The following is a 16,061-nucleotide window of genomic DNA, read 5'->3' as shown; positions in this document are numbered from 1 at the left end:
AAAATAAAAAAAAGAAAAAGAAACACTATTTTGTTCAACTGAACTTTGAGAAGGGCTTTCAAGGAGTTGGTCTGATGTCACCGGACTCGCACCTTGTTCCCACCCCCCCACTTGTTCCATGTCATACCTGGACCACCATATGAGATGTGCATTTTGTTCATTTACTCAGGTTTTAAATGAGGCGAAAATGAGACCAGAATAGGACTTTAAAAGGGTTAATGGCTTTACTCAAAAATACATCCAAATGACAAAGATTGTTTTTGCTGGTGATGGATCTTGACAGCACCAAATGTAAAACTTGCAGAATAATTTACTCACTGCGTTTGCTTTCTCACCTTTTCCAATCACCAGGCCACATTTGTCGGCAGGTATCGAGTACGTCACTTCCTGCAGTCCACCAGGCGCACCCATGTTCCAGTCTCCGCGGCCTCTGCCCCGGCCTCTGGGCCCCACGGGACTCCCAAAGCCATCCCTCTCCTGTAGAGAGGAACCAGTGGGTGAGAACAGGCTCCTAGACAGACACCACAGCACAAACATTTTACACCCCCCAAGTATCACCAGTGCAGCAAAATCTTGTCAAATTAAATAGTTCAGATTGTTAGGCATTCTCTTCAAATTCATGTGACTTGCATTATTTTACCTTCGACCCGATAGAAAGAGTAAACCATGGGATATGACCAAGAGCGCCACCATGTGGGAGATTCTCTATGTTCTAGGGTTGGAGACATGCCTCAGAGACTAAGCTCACCCACCCAGTGTACATTCTCTGCTCAGGGGCAGTGGGTGAGGTGACAGAAACTAGAAAGGAGGTGGAGACCCACTGCCCTGTTACCTGTCTGTACACCTGTCTGAGGAGGTCCCCCCCACCACCCAGCCACAGGGCTAGGGGGTCCAGAGAAGCTTGAGAGGGGGCCAGGCTGGCCCTGTCCGGGAGCCAGCCAGCTAGAGAATGGGCTGGGGAGGCCTGCTACACAGGCAACAAGGAGTTTAAGGGGGGGCATAGCTTACTTCAGAAATACTGTAAGGCAGGAGTGAACCAATCTGATACGATTCATAAGGGGTTGTTCATTTCATGGCAAAATATTTAAAGTAAAAAAAGTGGAATCCGTGCTGTACCTGTACCTGTGCCGTTTGGACCAGCTCGTTGATGAGATGCACTGCATGCTGGCAACGGTCAGACTGGCCCATCACCTGGGCAATCCGGTCGGGACTGATGCCATCGTCTGAAGGAGAGGGGGGGACACTAGTCAGAACTGTTACATTAAACATGGTCCTTTGTAGCCCAGCTGGAAGAGCACGACACTTGTCAGGGTAGTGGGTTTGATTCCCAGGACCAGCCATAGGGAAAAAGTATGCATGCATGACTAAGTCGCTTTGAAGTGTAATTATGGCACAGCCTCACTGAACATTACAGATTCTCCAAGACATTTGTTGTTACAGCCACCATGTGAGTCAATTGAAGAACAAGACAGGCAAACAAGAGATTCCAGATCGATTCCAGATTGAGGCCATCACTAACATTGACAATTGTATTAGCCAAGCACAAGGAAAACACCTTTAGTAGAGGGGAGCGGTCTCACCTGGTTTGAACTGGATCCTGACCCCAGAGTCATTCTGGATCTTCTTGATCATCTCTCCGTTCCTGCCAATGACGATGCCCACAGCAAACCTGGGGACTGCCACATCCAGACTGCTTCCCCCCAGTCTGGATCCAAAGTCTCCCCTGCTGGCCCGGAAGTCTCCCTGGTCTTTGTCCCGGATGATCTCCACCACCAGCTCTCGTGCTTGCTACAAAACACCCATGCCACCAGCACAGAAATGTTGACATATTTTAACTGTAATATACAGTTGTATATTGTGGGAGGGGCTAGGTCCACATAATGGTGCAAATTTGAAAAAATCCCAAACACTCTGACGAAGGCCGTGTGGCCAATTCGTAAGCTTATTAAAGATTGGTGATACTATCAAGAGCAGTGTGCGGTTTCATTTTTCCTTCATCTTGTTCAATTGTTGCCATGCACCTGCAAATTAGATTGCTCAGATGTGCGAGTGCCTTTTTAACTGTAATATACAAAAAGGCTGATTGATACCTTGAATCCTCTATCCTTGCCTTTTTCAAATTCATTGGTCTTCTGACAAGTTTTTATACTTTACAAAAATAGAAAACGCAACAATTTCAACAGTTTTACTGAGTTACAGTTCATAAGGAAATCAGTCAATTGAAATAAATTCATTAGGCTCTAATCTAGGGATTTCACATGACTGGGGAGCCCGGCCCAGCCACTCAGAGTGTGTTTTATCCCCACAAAAGGGCATTATTACAGACAGAAATACTCCTCAGTTTCATCAGCTGTCCAGGTGGCTGGTCTTAGACCATCCCGCAGGTGAAGAAGCCAGATGTGGCGGTCCTGGGCAGGTGTGGTTACACGTGGTCTGCGGTTGTGAGGCCAGTTGGACATCTTGCCAAATTCTCTAAGATGACGGAGGCAGCTTATGGTAGGGAAATTATCATTCAATTCTCTGGCAACAGCTCTGGTGGACATTCCTGCAGTCAGCATGACAATTGCACGCTCCCTCAAAAACATAAGACATTGTGTTTTTTGACAACGGCACATTTTAGAGTAGCCTTATTGTCCACAGCACAAGGTGCACCTGTAACGATCATGCTGTTTAATCATCTTCTTGATATGCCACACCTGTCAGGTGGATGGATTCTCTTGGCAAAGGAGAAATGCTCAATTAGAGGGATGTAAATTAATGGGTGCACAAAATGAGAGAAATAAGCTTTTTGTGCGTATGGAACATTTCTGGGATCTTTTATTTCAGCTCATGAAACCAACACTTTACATGTTGCATTTATATTTTTATTGAGCACACGAGCAGGCGTGGAGTGTCGCTATGAAGGAGGGGATCCAGGTTTCAGGGACTGACTGACCTGCACTTTGTAGGGGTCCCCAGTGATTCTCAGGGGTTTGTCTGCTCCAGTGGGCATGGGGCCATCCTGGATCATCATCATTTTCACACCGGTTCTCTCCTGTGGGGAGCAAACAGGTCAAAAATAATCTGAACTACCTATTCCAGATGTAGAGGAAGTGAGATGGTTGAATAATGTTGACAATGAAGCACAAACGAGTAGATATCTTCCCATTGCTTATTGACAACTTCCTCCATTTCAATACCCACGGTTTCTGAAGAACTGCCTAAACGAATGTAGTTAACTTCAATAACCCAAAACAGTAGCATAAGGAGACATTTATAAAGCCGCTTAAAAACAAATCACTAAGACCGGAGCATTTTGTTAATACACGTGTGCCTCAACCACAGAATCCACTGAGCGTCTCGTGGACGTACCTGCAGTTGTTTGATGGTGTCCCCTCCCTTGCCAATGACCAGGCCCACTTTGCTGGCAGGGATGAGGATCTCCTGGATGGCGCTGTTGCTGTCCATCTCGCTGTGGAACCCCGGGCCGTTCCGACACCGGTCCACAATCTGACTCAGCAGCCTCTTGGCCTGCCTGGTGGGAGAGGGGCACAGTCCACTCATGTCCATGTTCATACATAGCCAGACCATGCATACAAACTACACCTGATGGGTTTCTCCATGTGCAAAAAATACATATTGAATAGTGTCAGGTGGTGCCACCTAATAACAGCACTAGACCATTCATCCGGCGCTGGTCATTATGGTGGAGTTCAGGAGGGCACCGCGTAGAGCAGTACGATAAACCGACACAGCCTTCCTCTTGCCGAAGCATTTTGCTTAGGTCTGTAATTGTGGCCGATTTTTGCTAGACAACGTTCCCGTAGATTGTAAAAGCATTATTTGGTCAACAGTAAGTCTACGCATTATGTTGATTCCTGCTATGAAAGTATATGCCGGTCTCCGCTTCGCTGCCGGCTCCCACTCCCCACAGCGCGCACAGAGGGAGAGATGCAGTCGGAGAGGCATCAGCATATGACCTTTCTTCAAAATGCTATTGCGGGAAAAACACAGTTTTCAAAGCGACCAATGTTCTAGTTACAGAGCAGAGAGTGACAGCTTTCTGAGAGTATATCATGTATTTCTCACCTCTTAATATTGAGTTCATGGCAACACTTTACAACCAGTGTAGGCTGTGTTGTATGGGTTTTATGCCACTGCGGAGCAGAGCGTGCTATTTACAGTGAATAGGCCTACATCACATAGCTCGGGCATTGCGCTGGAAAGCATGTGGGACATTAGCCTACATTTACTGATACATGAATCAATTAGCCTACATTTACTGATACATTAATCAATTAGCCTACATTGCTATATAGCAATAATATCATATTTAGAGTTAGCAATCTAGCTACGTGTTTATCAGCTAGCGAATAATATAACTTATAGGTCAATACGGACAAAGATTTCAGAAAATTCTCTGGAGCCAAAAATAAATCTGATAATTATGGATACTATTTTTAAAGGTTGCACATCAAAATATAAAATTGTGCATTTCAAAGATATATTAGATGTAATTGCTTACTTTATCAATCATAGGCTACCATCTCAGTTGTCTTACTTGGCACTGGAAAAATGTTTTGTCTAGGGAATCCTTTTTTGTTATCTGGCATAATAGTTCCATTTATTGTGACTGTGTTGCAATAAACTCAAGTTCTGATTTTCACGTCTTGTGACTCGACCATTGGGGCCTTCTTGTGACTCGACCATTGGGGCCTTCTTGTGACTCGACCATTGGGGCCTTCTTGTGACTCGACCATTGGGGCCTTCTTGTGACTTGTATGTGCACTTGGACTGGATAGGCTACTATGATCAGCAGTGAGGGTTCTGTTCTCTCGCCACACCGGCACACGCAGCCTACATCAGCTGGTGAGCTGTGGAGGAGAAAGACATGTGGGCAGACAGGCAGGCACCGCTCGTACGCGACAAGACGCCAAAGCGACTCTTGCTTCTCCGTAACCACCAGCCTACCATTTAGCTTTGCCTGGTTATGAAAAAACAAACAGTTTATGAAATTGAAAACTATCCTATTGTGTTACCCTCCCAATTTCTCCAGTCTCCATTTAGTCTTCACTCTGGAATATAAAAACTACACAAATAAAACGGGCATTACAAAAAAGTAGCCGAGAGCCCACCACAATTATTGTAAATGATAATATGGTCAAACTGACAGGAGCAATAGCCAACTCCGTAGAGAGACCATTCATCCCTTCAAAACAGCATTACCGATTACACATAACTATTGAACATTATATAAAAAGTGTGTGTTAGCCTGTGTGAGAAGGACTTGTTTCATAGGCTATTACAGGCAATCACGACCATATTATTATTGGATTCACACAGACTAGAGCACTTGGACCAGGACTCGAGCACTGGGGCTCAGTCTCATGACTCGACCTTGAGCACACAGGACTAGGCCTTGAGTGACTCGACGATGACCCCCCCCCCCCCCCATAAAAATATTTATAATTAAACCGCTGATTTACCATTATCACAAACAATTTCCATTTATGGCCAAAAATCCATATTGTCATATCACCCAGCTCTTGTGCCACTTTGCTGAGCAGACATGTTTCCTTACAATATATTTCCATCTGATCACTATGTAGCCAAAACCAAGGTACCAAATCCCTGAGGGGAATGTGCTGTAACTTACTCAATGTTCTCTGGACTTCCGGTTAGGGTGCAGGCCCTGTCCATCATGCCGCCGCTGTCTGTTACACAACACAACGCTCCATTATACACACCTCCATGTTAACAGCCTACATGCTACCTTATTATTGATTCATGTTTATGAAGTCACATTGGTTATTTCACTACAAAATGACTCAATATATTCATTGTGGGCGTATATGGTTGTAGACAAGATTTGACAAGGCTTCAGTTTCTCTCAGCTGAACCTGTTGAGCAGGTTGTGTCATGAGCTTGCCTCGTACTCAGGGTGTGCTTCTGGGCTTCCTGGAAACGCTATCACCGATAACAGGAAGGACCTTAGTAGCAACTCAGTCAAGTACCGACATGACAAACTAAGGTATAGAGGGCCACTGTCTCTTCTTTAGGCAGAACTTACCTGCAGCTATCTGAATCTTGCAGCCTGACTCCAACTGAATTCTCGTGATCTGCTCTCCTCCTCTTCCAATGACTGAGTGTGGGTGAGAGGAAAGGGAATTACAACAGTTAAAATGTCAATATCCCAGCCCATGTTTGTTTAAAATGACCCCAAACAGTTCATGTGAGTACTGTAAGTTGGAGACAATCACTAGAATGTGTGTGGGAGTATTATCAACAGCTAAATAGTGTTACTTACTGAATCCAACCATCTTATCAGGCACTTTGAAGTCTTCTGTCATAATAGCCCTGCAAGACACCACGACAACAATCAATGACCCCAGTACAAAACCGTTAAGGGTATATACAGTATCTACTGGGACGTAGTATGGCCTACTTACAAATTATAGGATTTTATTATCATACTTATGAAAGCTTGACGGGATAGTTCACCCTCAACCCAAAGATGCATCTCAGTGTTCCCCCAGGATTTTTTTCAGCAGCAATGACAAAGTGAGGTTTGGGGGGGGTTGGGTTGGTAGTGGGGGTGGCCAATGGCACTGTCTCTGACCAAAACTTTAGATAACCTGACATATTTGCTTTTTTAAAGCAATTTTCCTGCAACCCCACACATTTTGCAACGGGGCTGAGAAAAAAAACGTAAGCCAAAATAATATTTCATGTTTTTATTAATCTGACTCCATCTAATATTACAGTAAAGCCACGTGCAGTGAAGTACGAATTTTGCTGAACAGGATCAAAAAATGGTCATGAGAAGCGAACGCAAAAATGATTTAATAACTTTGTAAAATGAACAATACATTATACAAGGCCTAAAGCTTAAGTTACAAGGCAATACTGACATTAACAAGACAATAATGTAGGCACCAGAGACTGAGAGTGTTCATGGCCTGAGTCCCTAGGGAGGAGAGAGTCAGTACTGCATCTCACCAGAGCAGGTCAAGAACAAAATGCAATTCATCTAAAACCCCTTCATAAACATTGAGCTGTTTCAATAAAAAAATCTGCATTGTTAACCAATACTATTACAGATATCAGACCTACAGGAACTAAAGACAACAGAACCTCTGCTTCAGAGGTCTAAGGAATTGGGGGATAGGGAGAGCAACACAGAAGGCTAAATGGTATTTGCCATGGTCTTATGCTATCTGACTCAAACAAAATCAAATGGGGGGCTCAATGCCAGGACTTTTTGTTTTAGGTTCTGCCCGTCTAGTTTTTATTATGGGGATTGTTAGTTCTCAAAGATGATCCATTATCTTCACTACATACATTATATCTGCTTTGAGTCTTAAGTTTATACTGAAATCGTTTTAGTCACGAAAAATATATAAATAAATGCATCGTCTTTTTCTGGAGGGCGGCCCGCCTCGGCTAAATTAATATAGGGGAAACACGGCATCTTAGGTTGCGCCCATATTTCCCATTAATTTGAATTGATGGCTGCCGATTTCTACACAACATGGACTCTGCTCAACTTGAGACATGAAAACTTCCAACTAGGTATCCCTTTAATTCATGAAAGTGTCATTCTGTGCCAAACTTGATGACAAGAAGAACATGTTTGACTAAAACCACAAAGTTGCGTGCAGAACAAATAGGCCTATCTGAGATGCTACTGGATACAGGGGCAATAGTGAAGTTCATAGCCTGATTGATCTACTGTTTAATCAATATCTACTCACACATCCATCAATACAAAGTCATTTGAGAAGATGAGTCTCACCTTTGATGTACCATTCCACCCAGCTGGTTACCTACTGAGAAACGATGTGATGGTAAAACAGGAAGGGGAAGAGAAACAGGGGGAAACAATTAGCTTGAGACCAAATTAACTCCAATCAATGCAAAACTCTAAAATACAGAATAACCATTGTGGCTGCAGGACCAAGAGAAGTGACTCTGGGTGGATTGGATAAAAAAAACAGATGGAGATGGCTCTGTCTGACACACAGCAGGGGTGTGCACAGCTATGGAAATGAGGCGTGTGCATGGTTCAGAGATAGTACCCGGGTCACTGGTTATCAGCACAGACATGCATTTTGACAGGTTGCAATAAGCAGTGGACCTAAAGGGTCACTGAATGATATGGTGCTACTGACAGAACACCATAAACGGATATCCACAAGGTTCACTACATTTTTACGGTCGTTTGCACATATTTAGTTGTTGGAAATGCATTGAGGTAAAGGAATTAAATGCCTATGAATATAAAGGATGTATGATGTGGTGTAAATTCACACAGACATTACACTGCGGAGGACTTTCGCTTAACTTAAATGGTGTTAAATGGTACTTGTATTATTTAAAAGTGACCATTAAGGACCTAACAGGGGTGACCGGTGTATTTACAGCGCAACAGCCGACTGTTGTTACATTTCATATTTTGTGTAGCTTAACCTTGAGAAACTGAAGAGCAAATTGTTGAAAACCAGTGAGTTGGCCAGCCAAACAGCCCCAGAACTGCACACAACTTATTCAGCCATGCATTCAGAGCGAAAATATACCACACCATGACAGGTTAAGAGGACAATAACTGACTGGAGTTTCTGCTTCACCGACACAAAATTGCCCAAATCTACATTTTGGGTGCATATGGGTAACCACACGAAACATTCCACCATTCTGCAAAGCCACACCCTTGCGGGTTAGCTACAATTCCAGAAGAATCAACCGCCGACATACACAACAACAATAATAATAACAATAATAATAACGTGGAAACTAAGGACAGCTTGTCAAACATGCTTGGTGAATTGAAAACATTTTGTTGGTAAACAAGATAGGCTAGTTCAAATTTACTGAGTGTTCCATTGTCATATGCTTCTAAAACAGACTGAGTAAAGTACGCAAGAAAATACTGACCTACAGAGGGAAAACTATGAGCAATGACAGATACACACTTTACACACAAGTATTAGGACAAGTCATGAATTCTTTCACAGACAAAATGCGGTGTACATTTGAAATCAGAAACACACCCAGCGCTAGAGGCCCAAAGGAAAACGCAGATGTTGAAAATGAAAATGCATACAGTTCTAGTTTGCCAGGTTTCAAACTGCGAGAGCATAACGGAATTGAGCCGGAATGTGAATCGAGGGCTTCAATACAAAAACGTAAAACCATGTTCACACTGACCTTTGCAACCATCAGACAATACCTCTTAACCCCTTATTAGATTAGGCCAAGCCATTTCCTGTTTTATAACATAAATGCTCTGACAGAACTGCTTCCTCAGGGAGAGGCTGGAGTTAAGTCATGAGTAAAGCCTTACATAAGGTTTAGCTGACTTCTGTTGCTCCTGCTTTTACTGGGCCTGTAAGCTTAGAAGGTAATTTTCCACATCAAGGACCCCCCCCCCCCCCCCCCCGAACTGGTCTCATCTCATCCCCTGCAATTCCTTCAAGGCAGCTGCAGCCCATTTGCTGAACTGATTCCGCAGAAAGATGTAGCAAACACACTAACACCACAGAATTACAATTCCTATAACCACTGGAAGTATGAACGCGAAGCCAATGCAGCAAGATCCTTAATGTAAGGGCTCACTCAATTGCAATGAAATCCAGATCAGTTGTGCTGTCTATTGAATTGTTTTCATCTGTAAATACACGTCATTGGTCATTAGCATAACAAAAAGTAACCATAACGACAATAGTTACAAAAATGTATCTTTATGAATAGCAACAACTGATATGAGCTCAATCAGCATTATCCACATTTCTAGAAGCACGGTTCCTTTCTCTACTTGGTGGACTTGCCTCTAACCACAAACCTGTTTCACTTGCTGCTGCTCGCTGCATTTGGCCTTTTTTTTAATCCCTTACAGCTTTGGAGGCATGTAACCTGCAGTTTGTGGTTTATCAAGCAACCAATGTCGATCAATCATATCTGTCGCAGCTAGAGCATTGTGCTGCAGGAAGAGGGAGGGTTAGAATGAGAAATCCCCTCAATGGCCTCTGGGTAACTAGGGATCTGCTTCTGTTCTGACCTAACAGTTAATTTACTTTGTGGTGTTGGACAGTAATCCTGCCCTGAAATAACACAGGACGAGGAGGAGAAAGCTCTGTCTGAATCGAGCTACAGAGAGGCAGAGCACTTCCCAACTTCTCCTGGCTAGTGGTTACTCTACCCACTTCCACATTTCCCCTCCCATTGGCACAAGGCAGCACCGATCCAAGCCAGCCCACTACTAGTACAATTACATGTCATTCAAAATGCAACAGACCTGCTATCCAGAGGGCCCCATTGCTTGACAAACATACTGGCTAGCTCCTACACCTTCCACAAATAGGCTACGAGACAGAATATACATAAACAAGTGACAAGAGCTCACATTACGTAGTGCCGTCATGACTGATCTCTTGACCTGGGGGTCGCTGGTTATCCTGGTCAGTTGGCTACACCACAGTCTCAAGACAGCTGAAATATGGAATGGATTTAAAAGGCTAAGGTGGACCAATAAATTACTTCATAGTGTTTGCAATGGCACTTCAGACAACAGGGTTTGATTATGCCAACACGGTATTTGGCTTAAGTGTTGTACCACAGTCCTCAACAAGTACGGTAAGATTACATAAAAACCAGAAGGACCCTCACACTCGGTTGCAGCGCTCTTTCCCAAAGCCGTTTGAAGGGTACCCAGTTGAGCATACTGTAACGGGGATAAGTGTTAAGGCTCATTAAAACAGGAGGATTGTTTTGTATAGTGCATGAGGGAGAGTGGAGAGACCCACTGCCACCGCCTGCTTACCTCCATCATCCATTGAGCGCTTCTGGCCTCCGTAGCCGTAGAGAGAGGGGTCTAGGACTGGAGAAGAGTTGTTCATGTGGGGCATCTGGTCACCTCCCATCTTCGCCGCAATCTGAGGAGACAAGAGGGATAGAGGAGAGGGAGGGCTAGGGTGAGCACACTGATGATAGCAGCACATAACTGGTCCTAGATAATTAGACTAGTTATATCATTAGAAAGGTTTTATTTTACCTTTATTTAGCCAGCCAAACTATTACCCAAAACTATGTACTATTTTTCATGTTCTAATTTCCGTAGTCAGACATTTTTACTCAGTCCCCTACATCTGAAGGAAAATGAAAGGCAGTAACTACCTAGTTATGAAACTAGCTATAGCAGCACCACATGCACATTTGACAAAACACCGCTTGCAACTCCTCACCCGAAATTTGCCCCTTGCCAACACCAATTAACTACATGTATTCTCAGTAGATTGACATTCAAATCCAAACGTCGCACAAAAGCACGAGGCCAGTTTCTCCTAAACCCCTCCTCCGCCACTACCGCTAGCCATTAAAGAAAGTATAGAGTTTCGGCAACATTGTCGCAAATTAGAGGCTGACAATTAGAGCCTTCCATCAACTTCAGCGATCATTATCTACTTCAGTGCCACCACACAGAGCTTCCTGCCTGCCTCTGAAAGTGAGAGGGGAGGAGAGAAAAAAACAGCTTTCCAACATGGCTCCCAGTTAGGGCTGAGCTGAACTGGGTAGGGGGCCACGGACTGGGTGAGTGAAGGCTCCCCCTCTTCCCTAGAGCTAAACCTTCTTTCTGGGAAATGTCGGGGTGGTATGTCAACACTGTGAGCCACACACTGATAAATCAACTACCTAGCGAAAGGCTCGTGCCTAGAAGACTAGTATAGTCCTCACAAAACAACTGTTGCTGACTGTCAAGGGGTTTGGGGCAGTCTAGGTCCATGAGGGAAGAAATGCCAGAGGATATTCTGATGCTCAGGGAACATGCCCAAGGTTGGTGAGGCCAGTTTGCTCTGAAATTACAGGTCAAACACTCATGTGTCAGGGGGTAATTCAGCTCTGCATACCACACTATGGCATTGATGTTAAAGTTCTTGAAGTAAAAAATATTTTTATTCTATTTTTCTTTAAGGACTGGATGACATTTGCATAAATATTCAGCTATATCAAAAACATTGTGAAGTGAAAGATTCTCCGGAACTTTTATATAGTTTTTGTCCAGTATTTCGGAAAGTAACGCAATGAAAAATTGGTCCCCGAAAAACTACTACACATGTGTACCACATCATTGCTCCCTCGCTCTGCTCTGGGTGCATCTTGTGCCTCTTGCTAGATGTCACTCAAATGACAAGGGGCTGAAGCTCATTGGATTGAACTCAAATTGCTTGGGGGCTGGCCCACGTGGGGGGAAATGGCACAGCTTCCAGAAAAAGTCCATTTTAAACAAGGGATTTCGTGGCTAAATGAGGTAACACAGTAATTCGGCGCAGATTATGCATGTATGAACTACACGTTGACCCATCCAGAGCAAAGCTATTTCTATTCTTCCCATTCTTAAGTTTTGTTTTTGCCTCTTAATCTTGGTTTTGTCCATCAGCGTCAAACAGCTAAAAATACAATATTTTTGGTTAATGAAATTATATTTCACCGCAGTTTAGATGATACAATGAAATTAGGCGAACGATGAGAATTTTTGCAACCAGGAAATGGTGGAGCGATTTTTGCATATTGCACCTTTAAGGAGAAACGACATGCATTTACTTGATCAGAGAGAGAATAGCAACTCAACCTCAACACTGAATGACAGTAGGCCTGATGTTCAGTCACAATATCAGATACATAGGGCCTACAGAAAACATAACACACAAGTGCTATTTTCAGTTAGAAACTGTAGTGCTGAGCGATTAATCAGCATTCTGGTTAGGCGTGTTATCCATTTATTCAACTAATTGACCTACAATTCATTTATTTGAATTCCCATATTGCATAGTGCATTCTACATAGTTTAGCAAAGAAAACATGGTAATGAACTACAATGACCATAAACCATTGTCTGGTCTGTGAGTCAGTCACAGAAAGGGAGAGAAGAGACAAATAGAGCTGTTGCTTCGAAGGCATCAACCTGAAAATATATGATTAAATGACTGATAGTATTCAGCAGTCATAAAATGATGCCTTATTTATTTTGATGAACTACTAAAAATAGTGATTTTGTCAGACAGCAGCTCTATAGAGATGAGTTGAGTTGGAATGAAATAAAGTAATCAAATAAAACAAATGTAATATTTTATTAAAGTAATGTGAATTAATCCTGGTTATGATAAGCAGTAATGGGCAGTCACTACCATGATTTATTAATTGTTTTATTCTGTGTTACAGCATTCAAACCACATAATGCATTTAAATGTTTAAAAACATAATTGAAATGGAAAATATTGATATTTTATAAATCTAACCGAAAACAAACTCAAAAAGCACTAACCACTCAGCACTAAGAAGCAGTGTATTGAAATCTTTGGTCTTTGTACAGGCTACCAGTAAAATGGGCAGGGTCTCTGGACCTGTTCTACTTTTCCCCCTATGGAGTGGATAAAAGCTAAATGGGCAAATGGCATGGCTGTCCTATTCCTCTTCCCAGAAGCACAGACCTGGGGCCTATAGGGAAGCCGCAAGGGACAGCACAGTGCCACAGTTATCAGAGGAAAACTAAAACCTGACCCACAAGCGTGATGCATGACTACAAGGCCACACGCTTGTAGCTCATGGGATATGCACACAGCTGAGAGAGTTGGGGGAAGAGACCTCGGGCATTATGAAATGGACACCAGTACACCCAAACATGTGCTTATGCCATATGTTCATCTGGGTTTATTTGCAGGAATGTGTCTTTCTCGGGCGAATATGTTGTGAATATCTGGGTTAGTGTCGATTATGGTAATGAAGACTAATAGTTGCTTTTAAAATACGCAGTTAGGAGGATTTCAGCTCATTATTTTCTTTGTCATATTTCCCTGGCCGAGACTATGTGAAAACAGGTGTGTGTTTTAGCCCTGGGAGTAAAGGCTTCACAAGAACTCGGCCCCGAGTGCAGATACCAACTAGGAAGGAATGGGGAGCGGTTGGCAGTTTTCCTTCACTGTTTTCAATAGCCTACGTCCTGAAGTTATAGTCATCTCGGGAAACTTTTACCATGTTGCATGCATGATACTGGTATTTTAAATGTAATAATTTGCACCGTAGTAGCTATGTAGCTAGCTGTGGTTTGATGATCAATTGTAATATTGTAGTCGAATACAGAGTGTTTGGGAGGTTAAAGATGAATAAATTCTGAATAACTACAGTGCCTAGCATTTTTTCATCATATGCCCAAATGACATAGCTTACTTCGAGACGTCAAGAAGTAGCTAGTTAGCCAGCTAAAAAAATGCATAGGAAATATTGGACGTTACAACTCGTTAGCTAACTAGCTAGACAAGGTTAGCTAGTTAGTTACCGGTAGCTAATTCCAAGACAGGAGTAACGTTGTTGTACCGTTAGCTAGCCAGTAGCTACTGAGTTATAACGTCCAATACCATTTAGCTAGCTGACACCCTGGCTGCAAAAAAAAGTTCAGTGATCACATTTTCGCTAAACTTTACGGTCAACATAAGCTGTTGCCGTTGCTAGTTAACCGTGCATGTTATCTGGCTTAATTTGTATAATCGAGGTTAGCTAGTTTTGCTACCAGACTGAAGCACTCGATAGCTTAACAGCTAGCCAACGTCAACTCGGTACTGGATTCGGAAATAGTTTGACATGGCTACATCGCTGTAGTTAGCTAGCCAACTTATTTTATCCAGTGTAAATGTGCGAGTGGTCGCAATTTAACACATCGAGTTGTCTTGTTTTCTGCTATTAAGACAACTTTTGACAGCGCTTGGCTGAAATCAGCTGATATTTCTGGCTTCACCACGAAACTAGGCCACGGCCATACCGGTAGTTTCTCGACGCTGGTGGTAGAAATAGTTAGCTAGTGTTAACTAGTTTCAACTTATGTGGCTTTACAACAGGTTGCAATTTGTTGCTTATGCCTTGCTTTAAATTAAAAAAAAAAAAGTTACCCTCACCTCAGTTTCATGCAGTTGATTTCTATGTTGCGTCAATCATGCTTTGCCTAATTAACTTGCTTGTTATTTTGACTTTTTATTGTGCGTCTTTTGGTCCGCATTCTCATAATCTGCAGGCACAGCCATGCAGTCACTTGGACCTAGTGTGGCTAGTTTGCTAGCTATATATACGGGAAAAGTGTGTTTTTTTAGAGTAAAGGGGGTTCTGTGGGTGCGCTGGTAGGAAAAAAAAAGTGCACTCCTCCACCACGCAGAATGGTCTTGTTCGTTTCTCGTCTGAAATCATTCGGTTTCTCTTCGTTGTAATGAATTACCTGTCGGGCCCGGTGTAAAGCGTCGGCGAAGCCATCTGCTTTCGTTCCAGGCTGAGCCACCGAGGCCTGTCCCTGTACCAACTCCGCCATCATCATCATCCCTACTACAGCAGCTCAGCGACACACCAAAAAAAAAACCTTTAGACTAGCGAGCAAATCAAGCAGCACACGCGCCGACCTCAGGAAGAAGAAGCTGAGCCCCTTTCTACACGATACCGCGAGATTCAGAACCATCCATTTTGGATACATGTATTTGATGAAATCACGCGTTACTTGACAGATAGCATGACCATTTTAACCGGAAGAAGTACTGATGGAGGTCAGATGGGTCGTCTTTAGTTACCACAGCCACAAAGTCGTAAACTCCGCCTATTTCTAAATGTAACTTCTTAAATATGCATTTCCTGGATGCTAAAATTATAATAGGTCGCCTAATTTCAGTTTATGTGACAAAACAAGAACGTATAGTGTAGATAATCATTGTAAACCGCTGTGAAATATACACTGCTCAAAAAAATAAAGGGAACACTAAAATAACACATCCTAGATCTGAATGAATGAAATATTCTTGTTGAATACTTTTTTCATTACATAGTTGAATGTGCTGACAACAAAATCACACAAAAATTATCAATGGAAATCAAATTGATCAACCCATGGAGGTCTGGATTTAGAGTCACACTCAAAATTAAAGTGGAAAACCACACTACAGGCTGATCCAACTTTGATGTAATGTCCTTAAAACAAGTCAAAATGAGGCTCAGTAGTGTGTGTGGCCTCCATGTGCCTGTATGACCTCCCTACAACGCCTGGGCATGCTCATGAT

At 42.9% G+C, this 16,061-nt stretch overlaps 1 protein-coding gene across 18 annotated transcripts in view; it reads right to left on the bottom strand.

Annotated features, from left to right (window-relative positions):
- LOC110509799 (far upstream element-binding protein 3) overlaps positions 1 to 15,587 on the bottom strand; it is a 28,493-nt gene extending 12,906 nt beyond the window's left edge. For 2 of the 18 annotated variants that reach the window (XM_036967209.2, XM_036967205.2), the window contains exons 1-12: positions 15,236 to 15,562; positions 10,799 to 10,910; positions 7,775 to 7,808; positions 6,287 to 6,336; positions 6,050 to 6,121; positions 5,636 to 5,693; positions 3,352 to 3,514; positions 2,936 to 3,034; positions 1,581 to 1,788; positions 1,117 to 1,223; positions 833 to 967; positions 336 to 477 (exon numbers count right to left, since the gene is read on the bottom strand). In XM_036967209.2, coding sequence (XP_036823104.2) covers positions 336 to 477; positions 833 to 967; positions 1,117 to 1,223; positions 1,581 to 1,788; positions 2,936 to 3,034; positions 3,352 to 3,514; positions 5,636 to 5,693; positions 6,050 to 6,121; positions 6,287 to 6,336; positions 7,775 to 7,808; positions 10,799 to 10,910; positions 15,236 to 15,334 — 1,279 coding nt within the window. In that variant the 5' untranslated portion in view covers positions 15,335 to 15,562. Of the gene's footprint in view, positions 1 to 335; positions 478 to 832; positions 968 to 1,116; positions 1,224 to 1,580; positions 1,789 to 2,935; positions 3,035 to 3,351; positions 3,515 to 5,635; positions 5,694 to 6,049; positions 6,122 to 6,286; positions 6,337 to 7,774; positions 7,809 to 10,381; positions 10,911 to 15,235 lie in introns of those variants that run through there. The other 16 variants (XM_090226918.1, XM_036967208.2, XM_090226919.1 and 13 more) reach the window with 13 other exon arrangements.
- Between the last annotated feature and the right edge of the window lie 474 nt (positions 15,588 to 16,061).

The sequence above is a fragment of the Oncorhynchus mykiss genome, chromosome 29, assembly GCF_057628025.1.
Source record: "Oncorhynchus mykiss isolate SJ-2025 chromosome 29, ASM5762802v1, whole genome shotgun sequence".
Lineage (NCBI taxonomy): Eukaryota > Metazoa > Chordata > Actinopteri > Salmoniformes > Salmonidae > Oncorhynchus > Oncorhynchus mykiss.
Note: the sequence above shows the minus strand (reverse complement) of the source record. Positions and strands in the feature narration are given on the sequence as shown.